Source organism: Crocuta crocuta, unplaced genomic scaffold, assembly GCF_008692635.1.
Source record: "Crocuta crocuta isolate KB4526 unplaced genomic scaffold, BGI_CrCroc_1.0 scaffold289, whole genome shotgun sequence".
In the NCBI taxonomy this organism is placed as follows: Eukaryota; Metazoa; Chordata; class Mammalia; order Carnivora; family Hyaenidae; genus Crocuta; species Crocuta crocuta.
This window is the reverse complement of record NW_027533264.1, coordinates 1,412,934-1,431,964: the sequence shown is the minus strand read 5'-3', so window position 1 is coordinate 1,431,964 and position 19,031 is coordinate 1,412,934. Positions and strand designations below refer to the sequence as shown.

At 50.7% G+C, this 19,031-nt stretch overlaps 2 protein-coding genes across 2 annotated transcripts; both read right to left on the bottom strand.

The window, feature by feature from the left end:
• Positions 1–615: 615 nt before the first annotated feature.
• On the bottom strand, positions 616–5,572 carry HEXIM2 (HEXIM P-TEFb complex subunit 2). The gene is given in 5 exon segments (XM_077747788.1): positions 616–1,644; positions 4,278–4,308; positions 4,310–4,369; positions 5,250–5,292; positions 5,434–5,572. Coding segments are annotated over 5 exon segments (1,071 nt in total). The 3' UTR covers positions 616–846.
• Positions 5,573–13,229: 7,657 nt separating this feature from the next.
• HEXIM1 (HEXIM P-TEFb complex subunit 1) lies at positions 13,230–15,344 on the bottom strand. The gene has a single exon (XM_077747704.1). It carries the CDS (start codon positions 14,695–14,697, stop codon positions 13,618–13,620), a length of 1,080 nt encoding a protein of 359 aa, XP_077603830.1. The 5' UTR covers positions 14,698–15,344; the 3' UTR covers positions 13,230–13,617.
• Between the last annotated feature and the right edge of the window lie 3,687 nt (positions 15,345–19,031).

The window sequence follows — 19,031 nt, the reverse complement described above, 5'->3', positions numbered from 1 at the left end:
GCCCCCTTCTGCCTCTTGGCCTTTTTTTTTTTTTTTCCTCCAGTAGGAGGAAACTTCCCTTGAGGGCTTACTTGTAAGTGCCCTTCCAGGAGGTCTGGGGATAAAGGTGACTAACCTCCCACCGCCCAACCACTGGCTTCAAGATGTGGGGGGCAGCGGGCTGTCAAGGACAAGGAGACACAAGCCACCCAGCCCTCACCCAGCCGGGCCCTCCAAACTATGGGGAGCATAAGGAGAATACAGGGAGCTGGGGAACAAGCCCCAAAGGAACCCCTCCAAAAGTCCCAGCCCTCTCTCCTCCAGGGGACACCCCAAGCTCCTCCCAGCAATCTGGCCTCTGAAGTCAAGTTCTGGCTGAACCCCGTGGTTCCTGAGCCCTCCTCCCAGCCCCGCATCCTCCTCTATAAGACCTTCAGAGCAGTCTGACTGTTCCTGGGCACACAGAGCAGCATTCAGGTATCCGGAGGCCCTTGCAGTTCCCTAACACAGAGGTCCGCTGGCCAACCCAGGCTTGGGGTGAGGCGGGACCAGGACCCCAGTCCCAAACCTCTCTGGAACAAATGTGCTTCAATTCTCAGAGCAGCCCTAGTGAAATCAATCCTAGCCACTCCCACCTGATCTCCGGAAAATCATTTAATTTCTTTGAGAAAAATAGGAAGACATCAAAGAACAGATTATGGGAATGACAAGGTAGAAGGCTCAACCGATTTTAGCTGTTCTCGGGGGACCCGGGGTGGGGGGCCTGGGAGTGGTTTCCATCTGCCGCCTGCCTCCCTGAGACCCAGCGACCTGAGTGTGTATGAAACGGGACTTTCTCCTTGGGGTGACCTGAGTGGGGGGGCCCCACTAGGTGCCCGGCTCCCCATCGGGACAGCTGCCCTTCTGGTTCCACATCGCGTTCTCCTCCCGGAGCCGCTGGTTCTCTGTCCGGAGCCTCTCGACCTCGGCGGCCAGCTCCTCCACCTGGCGGCAGGGCAGGCGGCCGGGGGCCCCTCGCAGCTGCTGCAGCCTCCTGGGCTCCTCCTCGGCCTGCGACAGCCGCCTCTCCAGATCCAGGTAGTCTCGAACCAGCTCCTGCTTGCTGCGGTCCTGCAGGCGCTCCGTGTGGTAGCGCTCGTAGGCCTCGGAGAAGTCCCTCTGCTGGAACTCCCCATGAGCCCGGCCTCGCCCGTCATCGCTGTCCCCCGCCTCACTCTCCCCGCTGGAGCCCGGCTGGGAGGCCCCATGGGGCACTTCCAGGTTGGGCTCCTCAGGGTCTCGGTCATTCATCAGGAATTGGGTGGTGTTGTAGGGCGCCACGGGCTGGCCCTTGGCGAACATCTCCTCGCGGACCCGGGAGGCCCTCTGGCTCTGCCTCTCATCCCGCTGTTGCTTCTCGGCCCAGCTCAGCTCCAGGTAGGGCCGCCAGTGCCGTTTGCGCTTTGAAGGCCTCCTGCGGTGCTTCTTCCGGCCCAGCACAGCCTCCACGGGGCCACCCCCTGGGCTCTGGGTCCGGGAACCCCTACTGCTCCAGCCCAGGCCGCTGCCAGCGCCTGTAGGGTCTTCCTCCTCTGAGTGGCTCTCTAGCCGGGGTGTCAGGGGCAGGGAACTACCAGGGTCATGAGGCTCTGGGGGTGTCTGGGGGCTCCCAGGAGCACCAGGGGTCTAAACAGGGGGCAAGGAAGAATGAATCACAGACAGCCTGTCCTGGGTGGTGTCTACAACCACTGGGCCTGAGGCCGAACTTCCCACAGTTGACTCGGGGTCACTCTCCCGCCTCTCACCCTCTGCAACTATTTGTTGGATTTGTGGGTTTTCCCGACTACTGTCTGCCCCCCAACCCTCCCCAAGCAAACTCATGACAACAGCAGGAGTGCTGCCTGCTATTGCCCTCTGGAATTTCTCCACCCGCACCTGCCAGAGCAGGTATTCCACAAACACTGAATGAAGTAGGACATGGGAGAGTGGTTGGGGAGTGGGTCCTGATGCACTTGCTTATCAGATACCTTCTTGGAAGCCTGTCCTTCAGACAGAGTTGGCTTCATGAGTAAGCAACCTGCACGGTCTCTCAGGGCCCCTCACCCCCACTCTGTTCAGAAAGGCCCCGCGCTTTGCTTAATGCTCTGCTGTCCTTGTCTTGAACTTCGTAACAATTTTTGAATAAAGAACCCTTTGCACTGGGCCCTACAAATTATGTAGCCCATCTTGCTAGCAGGTATTTGCATAGCTGACTCTTTAGGGCTTAGTGCCAATGTCGCCTCTTCTGAGGAGCCCTCCCTGACCACCCTATCTAAAGATCCCCACCCCCATCTCCCCTTCCCCGTGACATCATCATAGGACCCAGTTAACATCCCACGTAGCATCTACCACATTGCTATTTACCATCTGTCTGCTTCCCATAAGAATGTGTCCAGTCTGTCCAGTTCTCCACTGTGTCCCCGTGCATGGCCCAAGGTAAGTGCCCCACACACATATGTTAACTATCATAAAGCCCATAACAGAGGGGGACCCAAAAAACACAGGGATGTGAGACTCTCCTTTCTGCTGATCTAGGGCAAAGAAGATGGAGTGTGTTTATCCCAAGCAGAAGTTGCTATCACTCTTCGACATGAGCGGCAGGAAAGAGGCCCTGACTAGGGAGAGGAAGGGTGACCCTCTAGTCTGCAGCTGACAGCATTCTAGAACTTATCTAAGAGGTGGAAAGGGATTCTGTCAGGAGTGTGTGTACAGAGCATGTGTTTATCTCTGTGGTGGTAAGGGTGGGAGTACTCAGGGTATGGGGTGGGGAATGAATTGCTCTATGTTTGTGGTTTGGGGAATTCTAATAATAATTGCCACCATTAGCCTATTGCTTTATGATGTAACCACGGCTCAGAGACATCTGAGTGTAGGTCCATACGTTCAGAGATCTGCGAGCATCGGTTCCTACAAGCACAGCGTGCACATCCGGGGATGTATGCAGCCCCCCTGAGAGCTGGGAGTGTGCTGTGTGTGCTTTAGGGGCTCTGGAGCCCTCTTCCTCATCTGGCATGGAGTATGTTCCTGTGGGTACGCAGTACGTGTGTGTGTTGTTTGTTGTGTTGTATTGTTACTTCACCTGCAGGGAGATCAGAGATCCAGAGCGGGCCTTATCTCCACTCAGTGTCTTCAGCCTCCTGAGACAGAGTTTCTGGCCCAGCCCAGAAGCCAGGCGCCTGGCAGTGGCCAGGCAAGGTGGCTTGCTTGTGTGTGCACATTCAGTTGCCCCCAGCCCTCAGTACGTGTCCCCCGCTGATGACCCTTCCCCGCACCCAAACCAGCCCCGCCCCTCAGCCCCACGTGCTGCCTCCCTCCTGAAGGCTTGTCCCTTTACCACCATTCCCACTATTGCAGATAAGCTGTGTGATCTGGGTGAGTCATACGCCCTCTCTGAACTTCTAATCCTGACCTACCATGAACTCCAAGTTAAACAAGTGCTGAAAGTGGCTAGCTAGGGTAGGTTAGAGGAGCGGAGTTCCTTGCTCGTCTGTAGAGACTCGAAAACCAGGGGAGAATAGGCAAGGCGGGGCAGCAAGAGAGAGTATGGGCAAAGCGGGTGTGGGTTCCTGTTGCCATATCAGAAGGTGACGTTTTCTGAGAGTCTGACACAATCTATGTCTCCCTCCCTCCCGGACAGTGTGTGAACCCCAACCCCCATCCCAAATCATAAACCAGCTGCTCAAACTGCTTCCCCTGTGTCACACTTGGTCCTCAGCTTTGACAAATTGCAAGGCAGAGTTCTGTTGTCGGAAGTCCCTAAATTTAATCTTGGGCGCCTGGAGGGCTCAGCCGGTTAAGCATCCAACTCGATTTCAGCTCAGGTCATGACCTCACAGTTCGTGGGATGGAGCCCTGCGTCAGTCTGTGTTGACAGCGTGGAGACTGCTTGGTATTCTCTCTCCCCCTCCCTCTCCCTCCCTCTGCCCCTCCCCCCGCTCATGCTCATTCCTGTTCCCCCCCCTCATGCACGCGTGCTCTCTCTCAAAAAACAAAATCAAAACAAACTTTACACCTGGATCTTTTGTTTGCTAGCTCCCTGATTCTAGAGAAGGCATTTCAGCTCTGAGAACCTTAGCTGCTTTGAAATGGAAGTAGTAATTCCTACCTTGAAGGGCTCCCAGGATTTTATGAGATAGCACAGATTCGGCATCCGGCATATTGCCCACTGCACAGTAGAGACTCATTTAAAAATACTGGTTTTCCAAACCTGCCAACACACCTGAGATCAGCCGGCAGGACCCGAGTCAGGGCACTCAGGTGGCTGGGAAGGTGGGGCTTACCTTGGCCTGCTCCAGGGCTGCGGGTGACTGTGTTACAGTTGGTCTGGGTCGGAGTAGCCACCTTCTTCTGTTCCAAATCTTTCAGCAGATGCCTTTAACTTTAATGACACCTGCCTTAAATAACAGAAAACTCAGTCTTACAGGGGAATTTTCAGGAAGACTTGCTACTCAGGAATTTTTCACCAAGGCAGCGGCAGCCATTTTGTAGCACTGGAACTGCACACTTTCATTATCAAATCAAGGCCCTGAAGGCTGCCTGCGCACCCTGGTTTTCACACCTCCAGTCAGCAAGGGGGCCAAAAGGAGAATAAGGGGCCATCTTCCCAGTCCTGTTCCTCAGACCCCAGGCCAGGGCTTACATCCTATACTGTTCTTCTAAAAGTCACTGAGGCCCAGGCTGGCAGCTAGGAAGCTAGCCCTAAGCTTGCCCCAGCACCCCGCCCCCGCCCCCTAACAACCAAAGGGGTAAAGGACGCTGTCCTAGGAGGCAGACACAGCAGTGACCTGGAGAGGCTGGCAATGGAGTGGGTCAGTGGCTCTAACAAGAAAATATGAAGCGGCCTTTACAAGGGGTCCTTTCCTCACTGTGTGCAGACGCCCCCGTCTCGGCAGCAGACCCCTCCCCCTGCCTGCCCCCCAGGCTGGACTCCAAAACCTAGCGCTGAGGAACACAGCTGGGGCCTGCGCCGAGCCTGGGGCTGAAGCCTTATCATTTCCTGGGCTTGGCCTGCCTCCCCGCTCCTTCCTCTCAGGACGGGAAGCGGAGGAGAGGCGAAGGAGTCTTCACACTACATGCAGCTGGAAGGGAATAAGGATGGATTCCTTGGAAGAGGGGAAGTAGTCCGAGAAAGGAGATTTTGCAAAGGCAGAACTGACCTATTTGTTGTCAAGGATTATGCACACGACTATATCTGTGTGTCTTTCTGTGCGACCGACCTCCTGTTTGTGCAGTTCCCAACGCCTCAGCCCTACCTCTTGCTGCAATTGTAGCAGCTCTGGTCAAGCCGCTCAGGCACTAAGGGTTGTGGGGAGGGGGGGGAGGGGAAAAGCCTGGCAGCACAGTGCCTATCGGGGATTGTAGTTCTTCCAGCTTTGGAAAACGGATCAAGAGCCTGTCACGTCTACCATCAGACCAAGAACTCCAAAACCCATATACCCTTGCGTGAGTGGCGTCCCGCGCTCACCGACACCTTCTTTGATTGGTCAACCGGTCTGCCAATATCTCCACTTTCGTCAACGAATAGCTGGCGGAAGCACAACAGCACCCGCCTTCCGAGCTCAATTAAAGAGTTCATTGATGGCGTTAATCTTCTCGGGACAGAAAATAGATCCGGCTGAGGGGGGCGGGGCTGTGGTGCGGAGGGATCCTCGGCCCTAGAGGAAGGCGACGAGAAGAATCGGTGGCCGCCGCCGCCATTTTGGGCTGGGAGGAGGCAGCGGAGGGACTCGCTGCGCAGTGAGAGCACCCCGTGGGGGGTGGTCCGGGCGCGGGGAGAGGCCGGGCCGAGTGGGCTGCCTGAAGTGGTGGCGCCGGGAGACGGCGGGGAGTGGGACCGGGGACCGGGGGGGTGAAGGTTGGAGTCTCCCCGGCCGGGCCCGGTTCTCAAACCGTCCCGGCAGCCCCGCAGCCTCGCCTCTCACAGAGGGCGGGGTTCTTGGGCAATTACCGCGTGTTCCCCGAGACCCCAGTTGGGGCGAGACGACTCCCCTCTGCTCTTCCCACGGGAGACGCAGATCCTGAGGCCGAGTTCTGCCAGCTCTGCCTACCCCCACGCGGCCTGGGTATGGTGGCGGGGCCCAGCGGTGCGGGACCCCCACTTCCATGGGCGAGGTGGGGGCGACGCCAGATTCCAAAGACTGGCGCCGCGGGGGAGGGCGGAGGTCCCAGCTCTGGTCGTGCATCCTTAGGCGAGGCAGGCAGCTGGGGGCCCCGGAGGGCGCCGAGCTGGGTGCACCCACCATCTTCCCCCATACACGAAGGCCATCCCGGGCTTCGAGAAGGAAACGGCCTTCTTACAGTAGCAACCACCAATTCTCCCCTGGAACTAGGTAGATAGAGGCATGTGGAAACCTTGGCGAGCCTCGTGCTTGGAAATCTCTGAGCGCTTCGCCCTCAAGATTTCTAGGCAGCCCCGATTGTCGGAATGACCTGACCTTGCACGTCCCCAGCCAGTTTGGGAAACTCTAAAAATGTGCTGTTCACGTCCCTTGAAAGTTCACACCAAAGAAAGGTTGGGTTTTGCCCTTTACGGGGTTGGGACACAAAAAAACCGAGTGGCCACGGCTCTGGGAATAAACGTGGAGTGGCCCGTTTCGGATGCTTCAGGAACATCTGTTTGCGTTTTGAAATCCGAGCCATGAGTTTTACCAAAACTTTTGGAGAAATGGCTGCCCTCCTAGAGGAAAGAACGAACCAATTCCAACGTAATCTTTATAAGACTACAAATTCTTTCCAGTTTAAAGAACTTTTCTTCCACAAACTGAACAAAACGGGGAGTATTTTGCCACTGGCGCATTGTTACTAGGGAAAATCTTATGAATTTCTAAGTACAGTAATTGAGAATCACCTCTGTGAATGCCAGATGCTACCAAGATAGAAATTGCATTTTTGAGCAACTTCGTATATGTGGCGTTAGGGGGGTGGGGGAGACCTGCTCTGAAAAGAATAAATACTCAACCTTATATTAACAGTTATGGCAGCTTCTTAAGGATTGCAGTTTGATGTGAAATTCTTTCCTTGGATTACAGATTAAACCATCTTGTTTCCTACTGCTGGAAATCCAAGTTTAGAGAGATTTACATACAGTTCAGAGACATCTTAATAATTTGTTTTGAAAATAATCCATTAGAAGTTACATGTGGGTAGACTCTGAAGTATGAGAATGGGCAGTGAACTTTACCTTTGAGGTTATCTTGCAATGAATCTCATTGCCAATTACACATGGTCACATCATTCCTGAGTCTTTGGCTTTAATAGCAAGAACCTTGGAAGGTTTTTGATAACTGAAGCCCTTCTCCTGTTAATCATTTTTTAAGTTGTAACTGACAGTTCCGTAACTTTATATTCTCCCCCCTGCTCCCCAGATGTTCTCAGCGAAAGTCTTACAACTGGATTGTGACAAGGTGATCACCACTGACTTGATTTCTTAATCCAAAATTTGAACCACTAAGTGAAGTACACTTGATTCATAACTAGGTTGATTTGATTTACATCATATTAATTTTACACTGTTCTTCAGATAAGGGAAGGAGTTAGGAAAAGCTGACATTAATTTGGTAGGAGTTCAGTTAAATAGTCGTAGGAGCTGAATGGGGCTTTAAAGATTATCTTTGTAGTTCTTCTGTCAAGAATTTAATGGAGGAGGATCTCAGACTCTTGTGATTCATCTTCCATGGTGAAGTCATACGGTTAAACTTTTGGATGCTACTGGGTACACAGCACTGTGCCAGGTGCAGAAATGTGTTACTCATTTATACAGTTGACAGGTTATTATCTTTAAGGTTGACCCTGAAGCTTTTCCATTCCTTGATAAGAAAAATTGGGAATAAATCCAGTTTAATAATGCTCTCTTGGTTATCTTCCGAGCAAAACACAAGACTGGAAGTTAGGAACTCCCAAGTTCTATTTCTGTACCTGCTACCACTGACTTGATTGGCTTGGCCGGAGGCCAGGTCCCGAAGATGAGGCCAACCTGGTCATTTTGTTGCTGAGTCCATTGTTCATCTAATGTTCAACCAGACCTTCAACTTCCTTCTCAGCTCTCCCCTTTCAGATGAGTTGCTTCGGGGTTTATGACAAAGGCTACAAACCTATATGGCCCAATTTCCTGATTTGAAAATATCTCTGCTGCCTCCCTCATAAATATGTTGAGGAGTAACTACTCTCCAGTAGCTATGTAAACGTTTACTTAGGAAAACTTCATTATTTGGGAATCTAGAACTTCTGCTTCAGAGGTTATTTGGGGGTAGTTGGGAGGCCTGCCTTACTGAAATGTGGCCCTGGTTTCCCTTGGCAGCGCAAAGCGAGGCCATCCAACTAGGCTGAATGAGGGTCGGTTTCTTAGGGTACCAAGCAGTTGTTACTAGGAAGGTCTGTGTTTTACCCTGATGGCCCGCTCCTGCGGCCTGGTGGCTCTGTGTGAGCAAGATCCGTGGTGAGAAGGATTGACTCCTTGCAGCAGGTCCTTTTTAGGAGGAAGATCCTTCTGAATTATTTGATGTCCACAATTAGACCCAATTTTCTATTGTGTTTAGAGCTCGCCCTCTTTTCTCTTTGAATTTTCTCTTTTTAAATTGTTCCAATGTTTGTTGTCTTGTTAAGTACACTTTTAGAAATAGGAAGGCATAACTAACCTCTTAGACAATCCTTTCTATTCCTCTAGTTTGGTCCCCTGCCTTTGCCTAACCGTTGTACTGGAGTTACCCAGGTAGGTGGACTTCCATGTTTAAACAGGCTTCAGACTTCAAATTAATCTCCTTTTCTGGCTCTCTGGAGGCTAGCACAAATTCTACTGAGAGCTCACAAGGGCAGCGATGCTGTCATTTTCTCAGATACTTGTGCCTAGGACACACAAGTTCCTACATTTTCCTTCAGAATACCTTTTTGCTCACTGCAAACCCAGGGGTTTGTAACACTTCACACAGAGTCTGTGGATGTGTCAAATAGAACATGAAGGATGAGAGTACAATTTCCTTCTGAATTTTTGCTCTTCTTGAAAAACTTTTGGGGTGCCTGGGTGGCTCAGTCGGTTGGGCGTCCGACTTCGGCTCCGGTCATGATCTCACCGTTCGTGGGTTCGAGCCCCGCATCGGGCTCTGTGCTGACTGCCAGCTCAGAGCCTGGAGCCTGTTTCAGATTCTGTATTTCCCTCTCTCTCTGACCCTCCCCTGCTCACTCGCTCGCTCGCTCGCTCTCTATCAGAAATAAATAAAACATTAAAAAAAAAGAAAAGAAAAAACTTTTAAGCCAAACATAACTGCTCTTAGTGCTATGTTGAAAGATAGCACTATTCCAAACAACTTACCAACAGCATTTGAATTCTTTCACCGTTTGAAAGAATTTTGTTGGTGTGCAAAGGTTTATTAATAAACTACTAGGATNGCGTCCGACTTCGGCTCCGGTCATGATCTCACCGTTCGTGGGTTCGAGCCCCGCATCGGGCTCTGTGCTGACTGCCAGCTCAGAGCCTGGAGCCTGTTTCAGATTCTGTATTTCCCTCTCTCTCTGACCCTCCCCTGCTCACTCGCTCGCTCGCTCTCTCTCTATCAGAAATAAATAAAACGTTAAAAAAAAAGAAAAGAAAAAAACTTTTAAGCCAAACATAACTGCTCTTAGTGCTATGTTGAAAGATAGCACTATTCCAAACAACTTACCAACAGCATTTGAATTCTTTCACCGTTTGAAAGAATTTTGTTGGTGTGCAAAGGTTTATTAATAAACTACTAGGATTATTCTCTGACTTTGACCTTGTTACCTCATTTGTCATATTTGAACCACCTCTAAGTAAAACCCAAGAAAAAGTTTATTCAGGAGGATTTCTGAGGGCTCAATTATTGATCTAAACCCAGCCTTTTTTTTTTTTTTCCAACAAGAAGTGGAATGAGGTTGTAAATTTTGCCAGTATTCAAAGACCATGGGCTCAAATTGACCCTTTGCTGCCTGGACTGTCCCAGTTGTAAAGTAGGACTGTTACCGTTTGGTCAGCAGATTGGACTGGGTTCAGGGCCTGAATTTGACATTTTCTTTACTCTAAAAATTATTTTTCATTTCTAGCATCAGCCATTTATTATACCTTATGTGGGAAAGAAGAGTAAAGTGGAATTTTATTCCAATGTTCTTGTCAAATTTGAAAAAATAATTTCAAAAAACTAACCTCGCAAACCCAAGTGTACAAGTACTAATTCAGCTATAGCTAACATCGCCATCACGGTGTTGTGAATATTTGTGGCCAGCTGTTCTGGGTGTAAGTGGCCTGGGAGAATTCTGTGGTGCCTTACCTAATGTTTGACTAAATATAGTCAGCTCTTGATTTTCTGAAGGTAAACTATTCAGTTGTGCTTGTGGGTTTTTTTTCTTTGTTTGTTTATTTGTTTTAATTTCTATGTATTCCCTCTTTGATTTTTTTTTCCCCTCTAACTTTTGAAGTCATTAGGGTCATATTTATTTACATTTTCCCAAAGGATTTTTATTTTACTCTGGATGAAGTGAAAATTAAAATATTGATCAAATGGGCAACTGCTCTGGTCTTAAACAAAGGGCTGGCTCAGTCAGTGGAGTATGTGACTCTTGATCTCGGCCTTGTGGGTTCGAGCCCANTATATCGATGGTAGCCTACTTTAGTATAACACATTTTCATCCTTTAATCCTGATAGCAATTTTGTAAAGTAGGCACAGCCCCATTTTGCTGATGAAAAATGAGACTCAGAGTTTGAGTTGATTCCAGGGTTGCACTACCAGTATATGTTAAGGACATGACTAGGACCCTGTTTTTTTTACTCTTCTTAAACTAGTCTAATCTTTATGTTTTCTTTTTTTAGAGATACCTAGTGTATTTTTCTGAATTAAACCAATCTGGACCTCCCTGGCTTTCCCGAAAAATAAGATCTGTCTCCTGCCTTCTGAGGCCCACTTTGTATTATAGACTAACCCCCCAAAAAGTTTTCCTCACTCAAAGGAGGATTAAGCTTTCCAGCCAGTGGTCTCAAAGTTGGGAAAGCACTTTGCCTTCACTGGATACCCAGGCTCCCTATGAGAAAGGGAACCAACTGAAATTGCCAGTGTGTAAGCCTGATCTTTTAGGCAGTTCAGTTAAAATGTTTGGAAGAGAGGACTTTAGTGAAAGACTAGAGATCCTCAAATGACGTGAGGACCATTTGTCAGCACAGCCCCCTCTTTTAATAGTAATTCAGTCTTTTCTCTCTACCCTGAGAGTGATATACTGGTCAAGTGTTTTGGTGTAGAAAGTGTTGATAGAAAATTTCATGCAAAGTTCATCACTCTAAGAACATAAATGTAATATGTATTATGAAGTGCCTTGGAAGCAAAATTAGAAAATGGCCTATCTCCAGGTAAATGAGAAGTAGTGTGTGAGTTACTTAAAACTATCTGTGTATTTATCAAAGACAGGACTAAATTTGTCTCCTAAGAGTAAAACATAGTTTTTTTTTTTTTTTCTGACGGTAAATGTACTTAGAGTTTCTCCAAGACTAAGAGTAGGGGAAACAAGATCATTAAAGTTTAATCTATTTATCTTCATAGTAAGTTCTACAGTCAGAGGTTATCACTGCTGCATCCGACAGGGCAGAGTGAGGCTTCTCTGCACTATAAAGCCAGAGGGCAGTGTTGCTGCCTTTCCACCAAGCAGCCGTGTTTCTGGGACTACTGCATGACATCATAGCAGAAGGAAAATTAAAAACACGAAGAAAACTATTTCAAAATAGACCTTTAATGTAATTTTAGGCCAAAGGAAAAACTGACCATACATTGTCTTCAGTGGACCATCTGCCAGAATAGGGCCAGCTTAGTCCAGCTTTGAAGGCCCAGAGTCAGTTCTTGACCAGCAAAATTTCCCTTGATTCACTGACTTGTGAACGCTTATGCATCATAAGGTGCGTTTCACTCTTGGAAGTTCCTGCCACCTCCACTGTTCCATTTAGCTACAAAAGCAAGCTTTTCAGTGGGAGTTTGGAGGGGGGGGAGTGGTTCCCCCTTTCCCTGCAGAGGTTCTTAACCTTCAAGGAGTTTGACAGTCTCCTGATTATCTTGAATGTCTCCCCAGAAAAGCATACATATGACACAAGTCTACACAGAATCTCATTGGGTTCATATAGCCCAAGGCCCCCTGCAGTTTCTAAGGCCCCGAGTTAAGGAACCCCTGTGCTAATGAGTTGAGCAATGCATTTGCTATAGGGAGACACTGACACGGGACAGGTGGAGACAGGCTGGATCAACCATGATGACAGGAAGGAACAATCATAATTTTGTTGTTTAAGGAGATAGAAGTTTATTGAATACATTGCAAAGGAATGGCGGCCAGGAGAGCAAAAGAGACTGCCAACAATCCTCATTTCTTACTATTTTGATTTGCGGGCAGCAATTAACTCTGAGGGCCTCCCTGCATTTTCAAGAACAGAACTACTCAAGAACCCAAGCAGCTATTAGGAGACTGAGAATAGTGACTGCACAAGGAATGTGCAGTGTTCCCACTCGGGCCCATAAGGACTTAATTTAGCTCCTCAACCAGAAGCTTTACATTTCATTTGCAGTGAGGGGCCATTTCTAATTTTGGCTTGACCCTCATGAAAAGGTGGACAGCTCCTGTTCCTTTTTTTAGTATAGGGAGCGCCTAAGTAGTAGATAATTAGGGTAAGTCCTTGGAATGCCCCAAACAGCCATTTCCTCTATAAATCCGATATTCCCTACCTCGAAACATCTCAACAAAGAACTGCCACACGTTTATCCAACCACCGCTTGCACTAAAAAAGCAAGGGGTTTACCAAGAGCCTCTTTCAGACATCCAGGAACTTCTTCAGGCTGCTAAAGACCTATTTGGAAGAATGAAATGAGACTGTCATTTGTCCAGCCCACCAAACTACCAAATCAGGTTGGCTGTTGAGAAGCAGAATTAAATTTTAAGCTTTTGATTGTAGCCACTTTCTGCTCCCCAAACACCAACACTGGATTATTTTCCAGCATCAAAAAAAGAGAAACCAAGGCACTAGAAAGCAAGCACACTTAAGTATTGAACGGAATCAGATCTTTATATTTTGCCTGAACTCTTATTTTGTAGCACACTAAAACCCATTCAGGGGAAAAATCGGCAAATTGAAAACTGTCCCATTAAAGACTGTTTTCTGCAAACTAATAATTTCTTTACCCCCCCCCACAATGCAATCACTTAAAATAAATCAGCACTATTTTGAATTAGCTCCAGAAATCACACTGAAACTATGTTACATTTACAAATATTAAATTTATTATAACTAGAATGAATTTAATGGTTTTCAGATTTGGCCACCTTATAGCTCCGTTTAAGGAGGGGATTCTTAACAGAAAAATGCATTAAAACTTGGTCAAGTTACTTACACATTAAAAAAACAAACAAACCTAAAAAGGAAAACAAGAAAAGCAACCCTTCAGTTTCACATAATTAAAGAACAGGAGAAAAGCACGCAAGCTACATCATAGCTAAATTTACCAAACCAACCAAAGCCGGGGGGATTATTTTCTCTTCTGATTATGTCATAAAAAGGTCCACTGTCTTATATACACATGTGTATAATGTTACATTCCATCACTGTAAAAAGTCCCCTGTGCCCCCTCCCCCCCAAAAGTTTCAGTCTAGTCGCCAAACTTGGACAGAGGCGCTCGCTCCTGCTGCCGATGCAGTTCGTTCTCCGTCAGCAGCTGGTGGTTCTCGGCGCGCAGCCGGTCCAGCTCCAGCTCCAGCTCCCGCACACGCGCGTCGTCGCCGCCCAGCCGCTTGCTCTCCAGCCGGAGCCGGTTATTCTCGTCCTCCATGCGCGAGAGGCACTTCTCCAGCTCCAGGTACTCCTTGATGAGCTCCTGCTTGCTCATGTTCTGCAGACTCTCCGCGTGGTACCGCTCGTACGTCTCCGAGAAGTCCCGCTGCAGAAACTCGCTGCCGTCTCCTCCCATCCCGTCGCTGCCCCCATCCTCCTCGCCCGCTTCTTCCATGAAGTCCTCATCGCTGGTGTCGTCGGATTTGGCAGCGGCCCGCTTGGGATAGAGACCGGTTTTGAGATCCGGCTCCTCCTGGTCGTGATCATCCATGAGGAACTGCGTGGTGTTGTAGGGTGCGACAGGCTGGCCCTTAGCGAACATCTCGGCTCGAATCCTGGAAGCTCGCAGGCTCTGTTTCTCGTCGAACTTTTTCTTCTCCTCCCAGGTCAGCTTGTAGTACGGTTTCCAGTGCCGCTTCTTCTTGGAGGGACGTCTCCTGTGTTTTTTCTTGCCCAGCTGCCTCTGCTGCTGTCCCCACGACTCCTCGCCCCCTGCAGCAGGAGCCCCCAACTTGTTGGCCTCGGAGTCATGACACGGCTGTGCGAGCGGCTCGGCCTCGGGCCTGGGTTCTCCCCCAGCTGCCGGCAGGGGGGCTCCGCCAGCGGACAAGTCATCCCTATTCTGGCCCTTCTCGCTTGCTTCCGGGCAGTTGGGTTCTGGACGGACCGGGGTGTGCAGGGGAGGCGGCTGGGGCTCCAAGCTCCCTTCCCCCTCCTGCCCCGGACGGCCATCCGACTCGAGGGACGCTCTCGATTGCCACCTACTGTCCTCCTCGGGCACCCGCTCCTCCGCGCCTGGGGGGCGATCGGGGTTCCGCTCTTCAAGAACAACCACAGCACCTGTACAGTTGCTAGTTTGAGGCTGGTGCTGGTATTCTGACAAGAGTGGCTCGGCCATGGCTAATAGAGTCCTCTTCTCGAAGTTTGAAAATTTTTGGCTGTAAGTCCTTAAGGAAAAAAAGAGGTTTTTTCTTTTCTTTTAAAAAATGTCCAGCAGAGTCCTCTTCGGTCTGTAATTCCTGCAGTGACGTCTTTAGCCAGTCCTTCTGTCAACAAACTCCAATTGCAACTTGTGAGCGCTCAAGACAATAAAGGGTTAAGTGCCCACAGCGCGTCCAGCTAGCGGGTCCACGGGGGTGCAGCAGCAGTAACAGGACGTAATGTGCAAAGGGGGTGGACCTCAAACGTCCCCCGCAGAGCGCCCCCACGATCGAGGAGTTGGTGGGCAAGGAGATGAGGTAAAGTCCAACGGGTTAAACCCAGCCCCGAAGGGGTTAAAACTACCCGATGACGCTGCCTCCGAGGGGCCGAATCCACAAAGGGTTAAATCCCCTGCCGCAGAGCCCACAAGGGGTTAAAGTCCCAGAGCCACCTCCTCCCACTTCCACGGGTGTCGCTCCAACCCGAGCTCCCAGTTCCCTAGGCCCGGCCGGAGCCTCAGCCGAGGACAGACAAACTCATCTCCCCTTTGGCTCGATGCTCGGCTCAGCTCAGATCTCCACCGCCTCCTCCTCTTTTCCTCCCTCCCTCCTCCCCCTTCCGACAGCAACTCTTCCGCCTCCTCCCCCGACTTCCCCTCCCAACCTGCCTCTCCACCTGCCAACTTCCAACTGCTGCCTCCCAGCCCTCTGCGCCCCTTTTATATAGAAGCCACTCTGCCCCGCCCATGCGCATGCGTAACGGAGTCCCCTTCTCAGAAAGCTGGGAGTCGTAGTTTCCATCCTTCAGGCCCGCCATCCCCGCGCGCCGTGCGACGTAGCCAATCCCAGAACGCGTAGGGGGCGACTTTCAGGCCGCCTCCTTCCATCGCATATCCCTCGCTAAAGAAACGTGAGTGACCATTGGTCAGGAGTCACAAGTCTCGCCAAAGAAGGAAAGCCAATCGCAGGGAAGATGGGGCGGGCTTTGGACCATACCATTCTGCTTCAGGAATACGAGAAGATTCGATAGCCTCTGAGGGCCTACACAGAATATTTTTATGAAAAGGTGCGTTTTAAAGGCTATTATCGTATTCTGTCCTCAGCGGAAGGGTTCTGAAGGTCATAAACATTTGTTAGCTAAAGCAAAAATGGTTCATTCCTAAAAAGTAGTCCCTAAAGTGTAAAAGGATTAAACCCCATAAAGAGAGATACTGGCCTACAGCCAATAACTCTGGATTGTTAAGATTGCAGGAATGTCTTCAAGGTGCGTGTGGTTAGTGCCTGGGACCGACATTTGCGGAAGGATCTTGTGAACACATTGTAAAAAAACGAAAAGCGTATGAAGAAGTAAACAAATGAAGAATAAAAAGTGCCGTCTTAAAGGGACAGTGTGACTGCATTAGCGCAGCAACCTCGGACTAGGCCTCGGAGGATGAGAAGGCAGGTTCGAGTCCCGGGTGACTTCCACCCTCGGACTGTCTTTGAGACGCTGGGCGAAATTGGCCGAGTCCCAGTCCAGGCCTAGTCCTTCAAGGCCGCCGCCGCCCAGGACCGGTGCAAAACGGTGGGCCGTGATGGAGCCTCTCTTCTGGGCGGGGATCCGGGAAGCGTGGGGTGTGCATCCGAGGCTCCGGGGAGATCCCGGGGCGGGAAGGCCTAGCCCCGGGGCCTTGGCCTTGGCTTCTGTCAAAGAAAATGGCCTCCTGGTGCCGACATGGGTTTTTCACTTCCGAGCCGACCGGGAACATTTCCTGAGGCCGGACAAGGCTCTCTGGGCCAGTTGGTGGGCCTCGATTCGGGGGGGATGGATGGGGCTCAGAATTAATCCGGAGTTTAACTAATCAACCCTGGCTAGCCGAGAGAGAAGCGGTACTCTCCGCAGAGGCCCTTCCTCATCAGTGGGCGCTGGGCAGCACTGGGAGGGAACACAGCCAGAGGCTTCCCCAAGGAAGTCTTGCCCAGAAATGGGAACAGGGGGTTTCTGGCCTGGGACTGTAGGACAGACTCATGGAGGAGGGAGGCTGACACAGTCTCAAGAAAATTCTCCAGATTCCAAGATCTGGCCGAGAGGACAGGGCCCTGGAGTAGCCCAAACTCTCCGCTCTAATCCTTTAGGCCTAAAATGTCCGCATGATCGCAGCATCTCCCTCTTGCCACACACCCAGTGAGTGACCTATTCTTACTATTTCTTCCTTAATAGTAATGTCTTAACGTTCGACATGGAACATTGTTTTTGCACACAGAACCATCTGACCTCACCACAGACCCATGAATTAGGCAGGATAGGAATGACTGTCTCCGTTTCAGAGATAAGAAATCGCTAGGACTCAGAAATGAAGTGACTTGTCCAAGGTCACATGACAATTAAGTGGCAATTCTTGCTAGAATGAAGGTCTTTGTGACCCCCATGTCCTTTTTTTTTCATAAACAAAATTCTTTTTTCTCAAGAACTTTGGATTTAGTTCCTTTCCATTTCCAACAGCTTCAGTCTAATTAAGGCCCTCATTTCTTCATTTAACAAACACTTGTTATGATGAATGAAATGTCCTTGCTGCTCATGGACAGCGTAGAGAGGCCCATTAAACCACAGTGAGCCAAAATGGCAAGTGAAGAAAATTGTGGGAGGAGCTTTTGAGCCAACCTGCTCCGGAGTTGGGAATTACTGACCGGATTCGTGGGCAAGGCGTCTTCTTGGCGGTCTCCAAAGGATGAAGTGTTTTCAGGCTGAGTAGCCTGAAGACGGGCATCCTATAAAGAGCATGCATGTGTCCAAAGAAAGAGGACTTGTCCGGGAACTCAGTAGTGGTCCCGTGGCAGGTGGTGATGGGTACGCCGCAAAGGGGAGGCAAGACTGCCTCCCGGGCACAACCAGATGTTTTGAAATTGCCCACCCTGGGCCCTGAGCTCCCAAGAATTCAGGTGCATCTGAAAAGCCTGCCCTTCTTTGTGCCCCTTCATCAGTCCTGCAGGAGACTGACTCCCTGTGATCAAGAACTGCCCCTCAGGCCGAGAGCTCCCCAAGGAAAGGGTTTTCTCAAAGAACTTGAGTGGGAGTCAGAGACCTGTATTGTTACCTTTTCAGACTCCAGAGGACTCCTGGGTACTCTCTTTCAGGAGGATTGAAAGGTACAGCTGAGCCCAGCCAGCCTCAGTTTACTGGACAGGGCTCGTTTGTCATATGTGGGGAGGCGTGGGCAGATGGATAGGTTACAGAATTCTAGAATTCTGTCAAACAAGAGGCCAGACACCTTGATGTTAATGGAGTTTGAACCCACTGCCAGGCATTTTCCATGTCCTGGTCATTTAAACTCTAGGACTGCCCAGTCCTTATTTTACATAGAAGGCAACCCAGGTTCAGAGCAGTTAAGAATCTTGCCCAAGTCACACAGCCAGTTGGGTGCCCATGTCTGCATCCCCAGCACCGCTTTGGTGCCTCTCCCCCTACCCTGCTGTTGTCCATCCTTCGCACAAGGGTTTATTCAACCTCTGTTTGTGACCCTGGGCTGGACCTTGGAGCGCCAGGGCCTGTGTGTCTGTCTTGAGGGACACCCTTCCCATCTTGAAAGAAGGACTAGTCAGAGTGACTGAGGCTTCCAGTGGGCCGAATGATACCCAGCCTTGGGCAGTGGTCAAGGCCAGAGGCTGATAGAGGGAACTTAGGAATTTAAGAGTCTCCAAGAAGGAGCCTTCAGAACTGCCTCTTCCTCACCCAGGGCAGGAAGGTCCTGGGGGCCAGGCGGTGGCAGCTGTGGCCCTCTGCAATTGGGGACCCTGGCCAGTGGCCTCTCAGGGGCCAGCACTAGGAGGCACTCGGGGTGGTGGGTTCCCCACCGAATACGAGTCACTGCTAGAGCCAGGGCGGCCCCAGGGGGTAGGGGTGGGGACAACAGGGCTGTCGAAGACCTAAAGGAGGCCAAGGCCACCCGGCGGTGAGAAAAAGAAGTTCGGCCCGAGCACCCGGCGGCACCCGCAGCTCTGTGCCCACGCGGGCGCTCTGCCCACCCCAATGGGGGCTCCCAGCGCACGGCCCGCCCCCACTCCTCAGGGCGGGGTTGGAACTAGGCTCCTGCTGGGTCTTGGCCTTCCAGAAAGTTCCCTGGGAAAGCTCGAGAGCAGAGGTCACGGGCGGGGGCACCGGGAACGAGCAGATGAGGAGGGGGAAGCGGACGGTGGGCACTTCCGGGGCCATGGGCCCGAGACCCCTTCCTTGCGGCCCGCGCACGGGACAGCGAACAGACGCCCTTGGGCCCGGGCGCCGGCTTCCCCTCCTACCATCACCCCCAGCTCAGCAGGCCCCCCCCCCGCCTCCGAC